Source organism: Hoplias malabaricus, chromosome 6 (assembly GCF_029633855.1).
Source record: "Hoplias malabaricus isolate fHopMal1 chromosome 6, fHopMal1.hap1, whole genome shotgun sequence".
Taxonomy (NCBI): Eukaryota; Metazoa; Chordata; class Actinopteri; order Characiformes; family Erythrinidae; genus Hoplias; species Hoplias malabaricus.
Window position 1 is genome coordinate 49,396,072 of NC_089805.1, and position 17,208 is coordinate 49,413,279.

Consider the following 17,208-nt stretch of genomic DNA (forward strand, 5'->3'; position numbering starts at 1 on the left):
GCTGTGGGAATTATACGAAGCCATAAGTGACTTCCAAAACACACACCCGGATGGACTGTTTATTGTTGCTGGAGATTTTAATCATGCAAATCTCAAGAAAGTGTTCCCTAAATTCCACCAGTATGTGAACTTTGCTACGAGAGGAGCGAACACGCTGGATCTTGTTTACATAAACGTTCCAGACGCGTACAGGGCAGAGCCCCGCCCCCACCTCGGACACTCAGATCACATGTCTGTTATGCTAATTCATGCATACAGACCCATCGTCAGGCGATCAAAACCTGCTGCACAGTGAGGGGGACACACTACACACTGAGGGGGACACGCTGCTTGCTGTGTATGTTCTCGATGGTACAGCGGTAAAAGTTCACCAGTATCCTGGGAGACAAGTGAGCTTTCTTCAGACTCTCACCAGGTGAGATCACTGGAAATGTGGAGACCAAGGAACTTGAAATTGGACACCTGATCCACTGCAGTTCCGTTGATGTAAATGGGGGTGTGAGCTTGGTTCCTAGTCCGTCTGAAGTCCATGATGATCTCCTTTGTTTTGAGCGTGTTTAGTACCAGGTTATTGTTATGGCACCACAAGGACAGATGCTGTACTTCATCCCGGTAGGCTGTTTCATTATTATCTGTAATCAAGCCTATCACCGTGGTGTCATCTGCAAATTTGACTACGGTGTTTGAACCATAGGCAGGAACACAGTCATGGGTGAAGAGAGAGTACAGAATCGGGCTCAGAACACAACCTTGTGGAACGCCAGTGTTCAAGGTGATGGTTGATGAGTGAAGGCTGCCTAATCTAACAGATTGGGGTCTGTTAGACAGGAAGTCTAAAATCCAGTGGCAGAGTGATGTGCTGATGCCCAGATGGTTGAGTTTGGATATCAGCATAGACGGAATCACTGTGTTGAATGCAGAACTAAAATCGATGAACAGCATTCTCACGTATGAGTTCTGACAGTCCAGGTGGGTTAGTGCAGTGTGTAGTGCTGTTGAGATAGCGTCCTCGGTGGATCTGTTGCTACGATAAGCAAACTGGTGTGGGTCCAGCGTAGCAGGCAGGCAGGATTTCAAGTGGGAAAGAACTAGTCTTTCAAAGCACTTGGAAATTATTGGGGTGAGTGCAACAGGTCGAAAGTCATTTAAGTCTAAAGCAGCACAGTGCTTAGGCACAGGCACAATGGTGGCAGACTTAAAGATGGATGGTACAGCTGCCTGGGCAAGCGAAACATTAAAGGTGTGAGTGAAGACACCCATGAGTTCCACAGCACAAGCTCTTAGCACACGGCCAGGTACACCATCAGGGCCAGCTGCCTTTCGTGCATTCACTTTGCTCAGCATGCAACTGATGTCCGAAGTGGAAAGTACAAGTGGGTTGTCTGGTGGAAGATCGTTTATAGAAGATATCTTGTTATAATGGTGATACGGTATACCGCTGTATTTAAAAATGTGGATGGGACCTAAAAATGATGTGCCAAATTTCTGTTCTGTTTAAGTATGAGGCCATAATGCTCATTCATGTGCATTTAAGAGAGCCACAGGGAGGGGGTGCTCTAAGAACTCACTGACTGGTAATATCACACTCTGAGAATGGGAGGGGAACAAACATGGGCCCAGTAGCCTTCACTCGACTCTGTGTTCACAGCCATAAGGCTTTATTTCTAAATGTGTGTGATTTTGAGCCTCAGTTCGCTGAAAAATCATCTATGTGCTGAACCACACATGCCTGTTAGTTGGCCAGCTGTGCTTCTAAACAGTGTAGAACCATCTTATTTTGTTTATTTTACAATTTTTCTGTTCCTCCAGCAGCAGTTGCTGAAATATGCTCTCTCAGAAAATATTTTTTTTGTCATCAACACCTTTGTGAGTATGCACTGTTGGGCTGTGCTAAGCTAAGACCACCTGCGAGAAACAATTTTCTGCAAAAGTAAAGGATTTTTTTTATGTATTTAACGAGTATTTGGATTTTTAAACCCCTCCCTTTGCATTAAACAGTTGTTCTATAATGTTTTTCAGCTGGAACTACATGTGATATCCTACCAGTTTCTTTAATAGAGTAATTCCTAAGCTGTGATTTAGCATCAGTAAATTTCACTCGGATGTGGACATGAACAATACATGTAGTGTACGTAAGAAATACTTGTAAATGATATATTTTGTCACCTACAAGCCTAGTCTAATACAGACACTGTCTGATCATCCTGGACACTTTATCATAAGTGGAACAATATATTCTGAGGGCCTTCATCCCTCCTGGGATTTTGTTTGTGCCATTGTATGAAGCCTGGGGTTAATCCAAGCTGATGCTGTTCCATGGGCACTGCAAATTTTGGATTTGGCTTGAGTTGTCAATACTCGGGTAATTTGGTGATTTATAATACACAGATTTAACGATATCATAGATTACTTTACAGCACATAACCACAGGTTTTAGGGAGCTCTTGTACAACAGCTGTTTACCCAGGCACTCTGGTGTGGTGTTACTGTTTCACTGTTGATTCTTTTTTCTCAGCAATAACTTTTAACATATCAAAGTTTCTCTCTAATTCACTATTTCTATCTCTCTTTCCATACCTGAGTGTTCGTATTCTGCAGTGTGGATCAGAGAGCAGTCTCTCTCCAGACTCTCCTGGATGATTGTATGTCAGATCCAGTTCTTTTAGAGTGGCAAACTTTGATTTCAGTGCTGAAGCCAGAAAGGAACAGCCTTTCTCAGTAATCATACACCAAGACAATCTGCAGAAAACAGGAAAACAGAGAGATAATTGAAGTAAATGATTCACAAACAGACAAAAGCCAGCTATTTCCAAACACTGCCAGAATAAAAGGAACATTTGTGCTTTCTGCTTGTTTCACTTAAATGTATTTGATATAAATTCATCTAAAATGACAACATGCTATTTTTTATTGTCAGAAATATGTTTGAATTCCTGAAAAGTTTAAATGCAGGAGAAAGAAATTCTGACATGATTCTGATGATGATTCTGACAAAGGTCTAGGGATAAAATAGAGTCTGTTATAAATGACAAAAAATAGTTTAAGAAAACAGCTGTATCTAGATGAGTGGTGTGTAGACGTTCATTAACAAGTTAAAACATCATCAATTTGACAGACAGCCCAGATCACTGGAAACAAACATCTTTGTTTTTAAATTAACAGAATTTCAGAGAAGCACTGAGTTTAACAGCTGAACATTTTCCATTCAGGAACAAATATTTACCTGAGTTTCTCTAGTTTACATTGTCGATGCTTTAGTCCTTCAGAGAGCTTCTTCACCCCTGAATCCTGCAGGTCATTTTTACTGAGGTCCAGTTCTCTCAGAGAACAGTTTTCTGATTGGAGAGCGGACCCCAGATTTTCACAAGACTTCTCCCTCAAATCACATAAAGCCAGTCTGAAACCAGAGGAAATATTTTAGAAGATAATTCTGATTCACATAAGAGAAGAGGCTGTTCAGTCTGTTAAATGTAATGAACACTGGCTAAAACAGTGGTGTATAATGTTAAACTGCAGAATGTTTAGGTTCCAAGCTTTATTTGTAAACTCTGGGTTTAAAAATAATAATAAACCCACAATGTTCAGGATCTGTGCAGTTACCAAGAAATTTCCATGGAAATACTTATGAATCATATTTCAGAACTGAGAATTAAATCCTAAATATACAGATCACATTGGTATTAGACTGGAATGAGCCTGAGATTTTTAATCCACCTTAACGATAAATGAGTTACTATGAAGTCTGAAGTAATAATTAACTTTATAAAACTTTATTGAAACCATATTCAGTATAATTCATTGGTTTTATGGACAAATTAATCTCTGTGAATCATGTAACTCAATGTATGTATTCATATTTAATGTTATATGGCAATATTTGATTATCAAATGTTCCTGTTTACATTCAGAGTTACAGGGAGAAGAGCAACAAAATGACCTTCATCAGAATAGATTTCTTACTAACAATCATTCAATAGCACCATCATGATGGCTGTTCATCCTACATACCGTTACAGTACAGAAATACTGACACACACCAGCTACAACCGTTTATTCTACATACAGTTACAGCACTGAAATACTGATACACACCAGCTACAGCCGTTTACTCCTCCATACAGTTACAGCACCGAAATACTGACACACACCAGCTACAGCCATTTACTCCTACATACAGTTACAGCACCGAAATACTGACACACACCAGCTACAGCAATTTACTCTTACATACAGTTACAGCACTGAAATACTGACAGACACCAGCTACAGCCATTTACTCCTACATACAGTTACACTACAGAAATACTGACACACACCAGCTACAACCATTTACTCCTACATACAGTTACAGCACTGAAATACTGACACACCCCAGCTGCAGCCGTTTACTCCTACATACAGTTACAGCACCGAAATACTGACACACACCAGCTACAGCCATTTACTCCCAATAGAGATACAGCACCGAAATACTGACACACACCAGCTGCAGCTGTTTACTCCTGCATACAGTTACACACTGAAATACTGACACACCCCAGCTACAGCCATTTACTCCTACATACAGTTACAGTACTGAAATACTGACAGACACCAGCTATAGCCATCTACTCCTACATACAGTTACAGCTTCAAAAAAATGACAGACACCAGCTACAGCCGTTTACTCCAACATATAGATACAGCACCAAAATACTGACACACACCAGTTATAGCCATTTGCTCCTACATACTGTTACAGCACTGAAATACTGACAGACACAAGCTATAGCCATCTACTCCTACATACAGTTACAGCACCAAAAACTGACACATACCAGCTACAGCAATTTACTCCTACATACAGATATAGCACTAAAATACTGACACACCAACTACACAACGACTTATTTTTTCTGCAGATGGAACTAACTCTAAATTCAGGAGAGCATGAAACTGCATGAAAATTAACACAGAGTGAAAGTGATATAAATCTAAATGTTTGGTGACTTCAATAGACTTCAGAGTCGCCGAGAAGCTGAATAGGGGAAACTAATGCCCGACGCGTTCTGCTGTTCAAACACCAGTCCAAGCTTCAGTTGATGTTGCTTTATTTTATATCAAATCTTCAACATTCAAACATTAAAAGAATCAATGAATCGGTCCACAGACATCCACAATCGACAACGGTATAAAATCCAATTCAAGCAGTTCACAGGCAAAGAAAATGTTCACATCGGCCAAGGCTACAGCGTTTTTGGACGGTCAGCAAAAAGTAGGCTTCCCCCATCACCCACTCACTTCCTCTCATCTAACAAGTGAACAGGTGATATTACAAACCATTACTGCCACCAACACCACGTGACCCAGTTAGCGCACGTCATCCCTTAGGTGAATTTTCCAAAGTCAAACAGTGAATTAAACTTACAGACAAGTTACATTTTAATCACATACATATATTTTTTTTCTCCTCAAACACATTGTTCCACCTTTAAAAATGTGGAGCTTCTCATATAACCAAACCAGAGAGAACAGCATTTCCCCACACTCATAGATATTTCCTTTAACTGTTGAACAAAAGTGGAGTGTTTATAGCAGAGGACCAGACTGGTACATTATTAATGATTAGTGTGAGATATTATTTACAGAAAGAGACACAGTCACCCTTTAGAGACAGAAACACAGCAGAGACAGGTGTCCAATTCAAACTGGATTTAGTCAGTGATTTTATAGAGTTTATATAGAAATATATAACTTCTGTTTTTACACTCAATACTAAATTCATAATAAATACCTGAGAGTCTCCAGTTTACAGTGTGGACTCTTCAGTGCAGCAGAGATCTTCTCCACTCCTGAATCCTGCAGGTCATTGTTACTGAGGTCCAGTTCTCTCAGAGAGCAGTTTTTTGATTGTAGAGCTGAGCTCAGTGTTTCACAGGATGTATTAGGTATTTTACACACAGCAAGTCTGCAAAGGGAGAATAAATACAACAGATTAAAACCCTACAATGAAAAATGGTTTATTTATATTTCTGTACAGTTTTTAATGTCCATCATTCCACAAAATAAACTTTATCACTGACCTGAGAGTCTCCAGTTTACAGTGTGGACTCTTCAGTCCTTCAGAGATCTTCTCCACTCCTAAATCCTGCAGGTTATTGTTACTGAGGTCCAGTTCTCTCAGAGAGCAGTTTTCTGATTGTAGAGCTGAGCTCAGTGTATCACAGGATGCATTAGAAAGCTGATTCATAGTAAGTCTGCCAATGGAAGAATAGATACAGCAAATCTTTCCCATCAGTGGAAAATGGTTTAGTTTAATTTTGTGCATAAAATTAGAAATCTATATTGTACATTGTGTTGGTATAAAGTTATAGTTAATATTAAGACTGACCTGAGAGTCTCCAGTTTACAGTGTGGATTCTTCAGTGCAGCAGAGATCTTCTCCACTCCTGAATCCTGCAGGTCATTTTTACTGAGGTCCAGTTCTCTCAGAGAGCAGTTTTCTGACTGTAGAGCTGAGCTCAGTGTTTCACAGGACGAATTATGTATTTTACACACTGCAAATCTGAAAAATTAAGAATAAATACAACTTACAAACCCCTCAGTGGAAGACAGCATATTTATATTTCTATGTTGCTATAATTCCACAAAATAAGCTTTAACACTGACTTGAGAGTCTCCAGTTTACAGTGTGGACTCTTCAGTCCTACAGAGATCTTTTCCATTCCTACATCCTCCAGGTAATTGTTACTAAGGTCCAGTTCTCTCAGAGAGCAGTTTTCTGATTGTAGAACTAAGCTCAGTGTTTCACAGGACACATTAGAAAGTTGATTCATAATAAGTCTGCAAACGAAAGTATAAATACAACAGATCTTAAAAACCCCTCAGTGGACAATGGTTTAATTTAATTACAGACACAAAATTAGAAATATATATTGTACATTGTGTTGATGTATTTTCCAGAATTACATTAAGTTAATATTTAACACTGACCTGAGAGTCTCCAGTTTACAGTGTGGACTCTTCAGTCCTTCAGAGATCTTCTCCACTCCTGAATCCTGCAGGTCATTGTTACTGAGGTCCAGTTCTCTCAGAGAGCAGTTTTCTGATTGTAGAGCTGCAGTTAAAGTAGTGATGGACTGTTGAGAGAGATTACAGCCAGCAAATCTACAACAGAGAGCAAACACAGTGATTAGAGCTGACACAGACAGTACAGAGTTACTGATCCAGGTTCAGTTTACTCTCTTCCTCTGAGTTCTACTCTTACAGCTTCTTACACCATGCTGTAAACCCACAGATAGACATGAACAGAACAAGTCTTCTCAGCTGCAGCATGTACAAATAGAAACATTAGGTTTACTTTAGTTTTCTGGTTTTAAAAGTTCTGTGTATAGTTTATTTTTTTACACTACAACTGGAAAATAGAACAACAAGGTGATATTACAGAAATGTTATTAGTGTTATGGTTTTGCCCACAGTGTGTGTGTTTAAATGTAGACCCATGCCACAGGCTGTTGTAGAACATTGTACCATTGAACAGCTTTAAGGCTATGGTGAAGTCTATTGAGTCCAGATTGTCGTTGTATCGATGATTTACATAAGATGTATCTGTCTGAATAAATTTTTGTGTGGATTATTTGTTGTAACTGTGTGTTGGTGCCATTTTTAGCCAGGTCTCACTTGTAAAGGAGATCAGTGATCTCAATGGGACTAACCTGTTTGAATAAAAGTTTAACCCCTTGAACTCTACTTATATAGGATTTTGCTATTCATTTTTTTTCAGTGCCTCTTTCAGACAAAATAAATGATTTTCTAATGGTATGCAGGGCACACAGATGCCCTCAGGCATTCATAAGCTATAAAGCTGAGAACACAAGTTGTGCTTTTACCCCCCAAACTGCGGGATTTGGGTAAATGTCCCCTCAGTTGATAAAAAATATTTTGTAATATTTTTAATATGTTCAGGCATGAATATCCCCCTCATTAGAGAAGGAGAATGCAAAGATCACAATGGGCCTAATTCATGAAACGTGAGCAGAACTAAATGGAAATTCTTTGTAAATCACTTTTCGTAAATGTCAGGATTCAATAGTGCGCTTGTACTCTCAAAATATTTGTAGGTAAGAACAACATTTAAACCTGCTCCTGAAAACATGTAAGGTGTGTGTAAAGCATCTGACATGGCTGAACTTTAACTAAAAGTAATTAAATAGTAATTAAAATATATGAACTAAATAATTCAATAATAAATAACACATTTTTAAAAAAGTCTAAAGAATTTTCACTCAGCAAATAGTCATCTTCGTAATACAGCTTGTTATTCAGAGCAACTTCCAGTAGCTAAAGGGCCGTTGTTTGTTAATTTCTTTTTGTTTCGGATGTGGTCAGACAGTTACTTAATGAATGTGGATTTATTAATTATATTTTATTAACAGATAGATCTCTGTAGCGAGAATTGTAACGTCTTTACAGATCATACAGGTTTAGCTGACAGTGATGAAGGAAGGAATATCTGGTAGGAATAAAAGGATCTGGTTATAAAAAGATCCTATTTTTCTGACCATTATGAATTTGTTTATCTGAATAATAAATCCTCTAATCATACTTTAGTTAAATATGGTGTTTCACAAGGATCAGTGCTTGGCCCTGTATTGTTCACACTCTACATGCTGCCAATGGGTAGACTAATCCGTAAGCATGGTATTCAATTCCACTGTTATGCTGATGACACACAACTGTAGATATCAGCCAAACCTAATGATGTTGCTTGTCTACGTAAAATAACAGAATGTCTAACTGAAATTAAAGACTGGATGATGCAAAATTTTCTCATGTTAAATTCTGATAAAACTGAAGTGTTGTTACTAGGTACAGATACGTCAGATACATTCACTCAGAAATGCTGCTATTAATCTTGATAATTCAACAGTAAAACACAATACCATCATTAAAAACTTAGGGGTAGCCTTTGATTCGACTCTCACATTTGATACCCACATATCCAATACAGTCAAAACCGCCTTCTTCCACCTACGCAATATTGCCAAAATCCTTAAAAGATGCAGAGAAACTAGTGCATGCTTTTATAACTTCACGTCTAGACTACTCTAATGCGCTCCTGGCAGGGAGCTCGTGCAAAGCGTTACACAAGCTTCAGTTAGTTCAAAATGCAGCAGCCAGGGTGCTCACTAGAGCTAGAAAATTCGAAAATATCACCCCAGTTCTCTCGTCCCTACACTGGCTACCTGTAAAATTTCACATTGACTATAAAATACTCCTCTTAGCTTATAAATCTCTAAATGGTTTAGGCCCGCAGTATCTTACTGAACTTCTCATACCTTATCGCCCGTCACGTACACTTTGTTCACAGGATGCCCATCTACTCTTTGTTCCTTGCTTTAAGAAAAACACAGCAGGAGGAAGAGCCTTTTCTCACAAAGCTCCTCAACTCTGGAATAGCCTTCCGGTTACTGTTCGGGGCTCAGACACACTCTCAATCTTTAAATCTAGATTAAAAACCTACCTTTTCAAACAAGCTTTTGGTTAATCATTCACTTTCAGGTTACTCCTTCTCTATTGGTGATCGAGCTGGTTTTCATATTATCACTGTTCTGTATTAACCCTGTCATATCACCATAGCTACAGCATTTTTAGTTAGCGTTCTGGTAACCACCAACCAGACTGCTTTTCTCTCTCTCTCTCTCTCTCTCTCTCTCGCCTGACCCGTGGAAGCTTTCTTTGCAGGACAACTTTGCCCCTGCTTTACCATTAACCTATAAACCCCTTTATTTTCCCCCTTGTCTGGTTTTCTTTCTCCTATCTCTCTCATGCTTCAAGACGCCCTGTTCCTGCTGCTCTCCTGGTGTTGCCCTAATTCAGCCCCTGACCCTGTGTGCCCTGTACAAGATCCTGGCCTTGTCTCACCTACAGTAACATGCTTGGCCATTCAATGTTGGCCATCTTTTATCTCAAATTATCTCTACACCTACTTTTACCTTTCACAGAATCACTGACCACCTCCTCCTTCCTCAGACTCATATATCACCAATATTCTACATTCACATTACACTAATGAGCCCTAGGCACATGTATACAGGGAGAAAAATTCAACCTGACCATTCACATTCATGTCACATGAAAATGAATCAGATACGTGTCTGATCTAGGACCACATATGAAAGTGACTCAAATCTGATTTGACAAAATTGATTCGATATGTTCACACAGCCCTGAAAAGATCAGATTTCAGTCACTTCATCCTTGTAATGTGAATGTAGCCTAATATTCCATTGCTGGTCTGTACCTCCATTAGTGAATGACATGTAGGTGACACTCACTGAGCTGTTCTGCAGTTAGAGATCGCTGGGATGAGTCTCTGATAACCCTCTTCTGATGTGCTGTATTTCTTCAGGTTCAGCTCCTTCCTCACTTTCTCTGAATGGAGACGGAGGTAGGCTACGACTGAGCACTCTGCAGGAGACAGCTGCTTTTTATAGCGTCTGTCTGGAGTTAGAGAGAGACAGGGGGAGACACTAAGTGACTGTAACTTTCTGAACAATCCACTGTTTTTCTTAAAAGACATTTAAAGTGTCCAGTGCTTGTGGGTTACTTATATTTTTATACTGTTGCTGTTTAATAAAAACCATGTACTGTATCTTTTTGGATGTTTAGTTTACTACATCATTTGAACACAGCAGCTGTCCCTCACACTGTGTGTAAATCTCATGATGAATGACCAATAGAAATCTGAGAGTTAAAAAGCTTGTTTCCTTCTCCTGTAAAGTCAGTGTTGTGGAGATTTCTGAGTGGGAGAAGAGGGTTGCATGGACAATCCAACAAAAGGGGCAGCACTTTGAACACATTTTATAAGTGGTCAGAAACTTCAGAGACTTCAAAATGGCCACCATGGTCACCACCCATCTTGAAAATTCCCCCACCTCTCATATACTATGTGCCACAAACAGGAAGTTAATATCACCAACCATTCCCATTTTATTAAGGTGTATCCATATAAATGGCCCACCCTGTATATTGTTACAATAAAGTCTGCTGTCTTATTGCATTTGTGTCCACCTCAGTCAGTCCACCCGGTCGTGACAATGTGTCATTGTATTGAACTGATATCAATGTCTTGTTTAGATTTTATGGAATTAGCTACAAAAATGTGTAATAAAAATGTTGATGTATTGAATAGATGTTTCTCCTACTGTATGTTTCTATAATCCAAAGATACTGCTGGGTTGTACTTATGATTAATCTGAACATGTTTAGGCTTTCACAGTGTGTGTAACGCTAATGAAATACATTCTAGGACATTATTTGATGCTGTCTCTCAGAATCCTGAAATTACACATCAGTATATCTTCTATTCATCCACAGGTGGATCCAAATATGGAAACTATAATTCATACAATGTTTATATTTAAACATTATTCATTAAAATGTTACCTTTTATGTTCCACACTGTAAACACCACTAATGCAATGAAGAAAAGTGAAAAGCAGATGATGACAATCTTCCAGGCAGCAAAAGGATTTTCTGAAACACAGACCATGTAACTTTTACAGCAGGATAAACACAGTTTGAGTGATAGTTTGAGAATAGGTCAATCATCTCTAAAATTATGTATTTAATTTAAAAATATGGATTTAATGATTACAGCATCCAGAAAAAACATCTTTCTGACAAAAAATGACAAAGCTGATGATTAATTAATCCATGAATAATATTAAACTGATAGTGATTGTTCTTACCCTTAACTTCTACATACAGACTGATGCCATCATATGAGGATGTTGATGGGTCCTCAACAAAACACTTGTACAGTCCTTCATCAGAAGATCGAACTGAAGAGAGTTTCAGTGATGTGTTCCCTTTCCACAGCTCTTCTATAAACAGAGCTGTCCTCCCTCTGTACGACTCCAACTGCTGCTCATTCCTGTCTCTAAGATCTTCATACAGATGCACCAGTCTGTTGGCTTGAGGCAGATCTAATCTGATCCACTCCACTGTCTTATCCACAGCACTGATGAGGGGTTGGAGAGAACAGGGCAGAACCAGGTCTTTATCAACTTCAACCACAAGAGGAGCACGTGGTCCAACTACTTTAAACTGCTCTGAAAAAAAACAAAAAACAAGTACAATATGTTATAAAACATATTATATTTTGTTGTTTTCTAGCTTTTAACACACCAATCAAAGGCCTTCTATTCACCATTAGACCAAGGTTTAATAATATAAAATAAACAGATATAATAATTTGTGTTCATCAAACATTTAGTGAAAGTGTTTACAGTTTCTCAGTTCATGCTTTTTCTTTACTTCTTTGTAGCTTCTATCGTTAGACATGTGCTTCTTTATAAACATTTGCCTTTCCTCTACACTCTATCGACTGTTTTATATATGCATACATTTTGTCACGTTCTGCCTAAAACCAAGTAATAACCCAAGCAGTCTTTATATTATCAACTGTTGTGTGTATTTGAGGCTGTAAGTAATAACCCATTTCAGTTCTTAGAACCGTTATAAATAAACTAAATTATTTGTACTGTTTAGTATTCCGCGTTATTAGAGTTAGCAGTAACTACTATTCATTCATACATGGTTTAAGAATCTGTAGATGTGATAAAAGAATTAGCTGCAGGTTTATTAAGCACAATACTTGAAGAGAGGTCAAAACCAGAAATATTACAAAACCTGAAAATCAGTGCAGCGAGACAAACATGTACAAAAAAAAGACAAACAAACAAACAAAAAAAAAAAGAGTAGCAGACAAAAAGTGAGAAAATCACAAACATATTTCAGAAACAGAAAGCTCAGAATTGCAGAAGTAGCACAAACAATACTTTGCAACTATGAAAACAAAACTAAGAGCACTAAGTAACATTCAGTTCAAGGTCGCCGTGTGTCTGGAGAACACACCACTATTGCACCACTATTCCACGTCATGGCATGGTGGCACGGTGGCTTAGTGGTGAGCACCTTCACCTCCCAGCGCTGGGATCTTGGGTTCAAGTGCCATCTGGGTGGAGCTTCCATGTACTCCCTGTGTTTGTTTGGGTTTCCTCCAGGATCTTTGGTTTCCTTCCACAGTCCAAAAACATGGGCGTAGGGTGAATTGGTTTCTGTAATAACTGTCCTGGTGTGTGAATGTCTCTATGTATGTGTGTGTGTGCCCAGATATGGATTGGCGCTCTGTCCTGGGTGCCGGATGCAGTCCTCCAGGTGGAAGGTGGTTCCTGGTCGAGAGTATACTGTGAATGTTTGGCTGCCACTTCTCACCAGTGTGTGTTGAATGGAATGGCATTCTGAACGGTGTTGATTGTAAAGCGTACTTGGGTATCTAGGAAGGCAATGTATAAGTATAAAAATAATAATAATAACACCAACTATTCCGATGGTATCATTAGTGCAGTATTTCTGGTGCTATATATGATGACGGTATCATTAGTGCGGTATTGCTGGTGTTGTATATGATGACCTTATCATTAGTGCAGTATTTCCGGTGTTATATATGATGACCTTATCATTAGTGCGGTATTTCTGGTGTTATATATGATGACCGTATCATTAAAGTAGTATTTCTGGTGTTGTATATGATGACCATATCATTAGAGCAGTATTTCTGGTGTTAAATTATGATGACCGTATAATTAGTGCAGTATTTCTGGTGTTGTATATAATGACCATATCATTAGTGCAGTATTTCTGGTGTTGTATATGATGACCTTATCATTAGTGCAGTATTTCTGGTGTTGTATATAATGACCATATCATTAGTGCAGTATTTCTGGTGTTGTATATGATGACCTTATCATTAGTGCAGTATTTCTGGTGTTGTATATAATGACCATATCATTACTGCAGTATTTCTGGTGTTGTATATGATGACTGTATCATTAGTGCAGTATTTCTGGTGTTAAATTATGATGACCGTATAATTAGTGCAGTATTTCTGATGTTGTATATAATGACCATATCATTAGTGCAGTATTTCTGGTGTTAAATTATGATGACCGCATAATTAGTGCAGTATTTCTGGTGTTGTATATGATGACCTTATCATTAGTGTGGTATTTCTGGTGTTATATATGATGACCTTATCATTAGTGCGGTATTTCTGGTGTTATATGTGATGACCTTATCATTAGTGCAGTATTTCTGGTGTTATATATGATGACCTTATCATTAGTGTGGTATTTCTGGTGTTGTATATAAATGACCTTATCATTAGCGCGGTATTTCTGGTGTTGTATATGATGACCTTATCATTAGTGCGGTATTTCTGGTGTTGTATATGATGACCTTATCATTAGTGCAGTATTTCTGGTGCTATATATGATGACCTTATCATTAGTGCGGTATTTCTGGTGTTGTATATGATGACCTTATCATTAGTGTGGTATTTCTGGTGTTATATATGATGACCTTATCATTAGTGCAGTATTTCTGGTGCTATATGTGATGACCTTATCATTAGTGCAGTATTTCTGGTGTTATATATGATGACCTTATCATTACTGCGGTATTTCTGGTGTTATATATGATGACCTTATCATTAGTGCGGTATTTCTGGTGTTGTATATGATGACCTTATCATTAGTGTGGTATTTCTGGTGTTATATATGATGACCTTATCATTAGTGTGGTATTTCTGGTGTTATATATGATGACCTTATCATTAGTGCAGTATTTCTAGTGCTATATATGATGACCTTATCATTAGTGCAGTATTTCTGGTGCTATATGTGATGACCTTATCATTAGTGCAGTATTTCTGGTGCTATATATGATGACCTTATCATTAGTGCAGTATTTCTGGTGTTGTATATGATGACCTTATCATTAGTGTGGTATTTCTGGTGTTATATATGATGACCTTATCATTAGTGCAGTATTTCTGGTGCTATATATGATGACCTTATCATTAGTGCAGTATTTCTGGTGCTATATATGATGACCTTATCATTAGTGCGGTATTTCTGGTGTTATATATGATGACCTTATCATTAGTGCAGTATTTCTGGTGCTATATGTGATGACCTTATCATTAGTGCAGTATTTCTGGTGCTATATATGATGACCTTATCATTAGTGCGGTATTTCTGGTGTTATATATGATGACCTTATCATTAGTGCAGTATTTCTGGTGCTATATATGATGACCTTATCATTAGTGCAGTATTTCTGGTGTTATATATGATGACCTTATCATTAGTGCGGTATTTCTGGTGTTATATATGATGACCTTATCATTAGTGCAGTATTTCTGGTGCTATATATGATGACCTTATCATTAGTGCAGTATTTCTGGTGTTATATATGATGACCTTATCATTAGTGCGGTATTTCTGGTGTTATATATGATGACCTTATCATTAGTGCAGTATTTCTGGTGCTATATATGATGACCTTATCATTAGTGCAGTATTTCTGGTGCTATATATCATGACCTTATCATTAGTGTAGTATTTCTGGTGTTATATATGATGACCTTATCATTAGTGCAGTATTTCTGGTGCTATATATGATGACCTTATCATTAGTGCAGTATTTCTGGTGCTATATATGATGACCTTATCATTAGTGCGGTATTTCTGGTGTTGTATAAAATGACCGTATCATTAGTGCGGTATTTCTGGTGCTATATATGATGACCTTATCATTAGTGCGGTATTTCTGGTGTTATATATGATGACCTTATCATTAGTGCAGTATTTCTGGTGCTATATATGATGACCTTATCATTAGTGCAGTATTTCTGGTGCTATATATGATGACCTTATCATTAGTGCGGTATTTCTGGTGTTGTATATAATGACCGTATCATTAGTGCGGTATTTCTGGTGTTATATATGATGACCTTATCATTAGTGTGGTATTTCTGGTGTTATATATGATGACCTTATCATTAGTGCGGTATTTCTGGTGCTATATATGATGACCTTATCATTAGTGCGGTATTTCTGGTGTTGTATATAATGACCTTATCATTAGTGCGGTATTTCTGGTGTTATATATGATGACCTTATCATTAGTGTGGTATTTCTGGTGTTATATATGATGACCTTATCATTAGTGCAGTATTTCTGGTGCTATATATGATGACCTTATCATTAGTGCAGTATTTCTGGTGCTATATATGATGACCTTATCATTAGTGCGGTATTTCTGGTGTTTTATATGATGACCTTATCATTAGTGCGGTATTTCTGGTGTTATATATGATGACCTTATCATTAGTGCGGTATTTCTGGTGTTATATATGATGACCTTATCATTAGTGCAGTATTTCTGGTGCTATATATGATGACCTTATCATTAGTGCAGTATTTCTGGTGTTATATATGATGACCTTATCATTAGTGCGGTATTTCTGGTGTTATATATGATGACCTTATCATTAGTGCAGTATTTCTGGTGCTATATATGATGACCTTATCATTAGTGCAGTATTTCTGGTGCTATATATCATGACCTTATCATTAGTGTAGTATTTCTGGTGTTATATATGATGACCTTATCATTAGTGCAGTATTTCTGGTGCTATATATGATGACCTTATCATTAGTGCAGTATTTCTGGTGCTATATATGATGACCTTATCATTAGTGCGGTATTTCTGGTGTTGTATATAATGACCGTATCATTAGTGCGGTATTTCTGGTGTTATATATGATGACCTTATCATTAGTGTGGTATTTCTGGTGTTATATATGATGACCTTATCATTAGTGCAGTATTTCTGGTGTTGTATGTGATGACCTTATGATTAGTGCGGTATTTCTGGTGTTATATATGATGACCTTATCATTAGTGCAGTATTTGTGGTGTTATATGTGATGACCTTATCATTAGTGCAGTATTTCTGGTGTTATATATGATGACCTTATCATTAGTGTGGTATTTCTGGTGTTGTATATAAATGACCTTATCATTAGCGCGGTATTTCTGGTGTTGTATATGATGACCTTATCATTAGTGCGGTATTTCTGGTGTTGTATATGATGACCTTATCATTAGTGCAGTATTTCTGGTGCTATATATGATGACCTTATCATTAGTGCGGTATTTCTGGTGTTGTATATGATGACCTTATCATTAGTGTGGTATTTCTGGTGTTATATATGATGACCTTATCATTAGTGCAGTATTTCTGGTGCTATATGTGATGACCTTATCATTAGTGCAGTATTTCTGGTGTTATATATGATGACCTTATCATTACTG

General features: G+C 37.7%; 1 protein-coding gene across 4 annotated transcripts in view; it reads right to left on the reverse strand.

The window, feature by feature from the left end:
* The window catches only part of LOC136699708 (ribonuclease inhibitor-like), a 101,201-nt gene that overhangs the window by 19,878 nt on the left and 64,115 nt on the right, over positions 1 to 17,208 (reverse strand). For all 4 annotated transcript variants that reach the window (XM_066674633.1, XM_066674635.1, XM_066674634.1 and 1 more), the window contains 10 exons: positions 11,733 to 12,095; positions 11,428 to 11,517; positions 10,317 to 10,482; positions 6,973 to 7,146; positions 6,649 to 6,822; positions 6,371 to 6,544; positions 6,063 to 6,236; positions 5,774 to 5,947; positions 3,224 to 3,397; positions 2,578 to 2,739 (listed from right to left, as the gene is read on the reverse strand). In XM_066674633.1, coding sequence (XP_066530730.1) covers positions 2,578 to 2,739; positions 3,224 to 3,397; positions 5,774 to 5,947; positions 6,063 to 6,236; positions 6,371 to 6,544; positions 6,649 to 6,822; positions 6,973 to 7,146; positions 10,317 to 10,482; positions 11,428 to 11,517; positions 11,733 to 12,095 — 1,825 coding nt within the window. The remainder of the gene's footprint in view (positions 1 to 2,577; positions 2,740 to 3,223; positions 3,398 to 5,773; positions 5,948 to 6,062; positions 6,237 to 6,370; positions 6,545 to 6,648; positions 6,823 to 6,972; positions 7,147 to 10,316; positions 10,483 to 11,427; positions 11,518 to 11,732; positions 12,096 to 17,208) is intronic.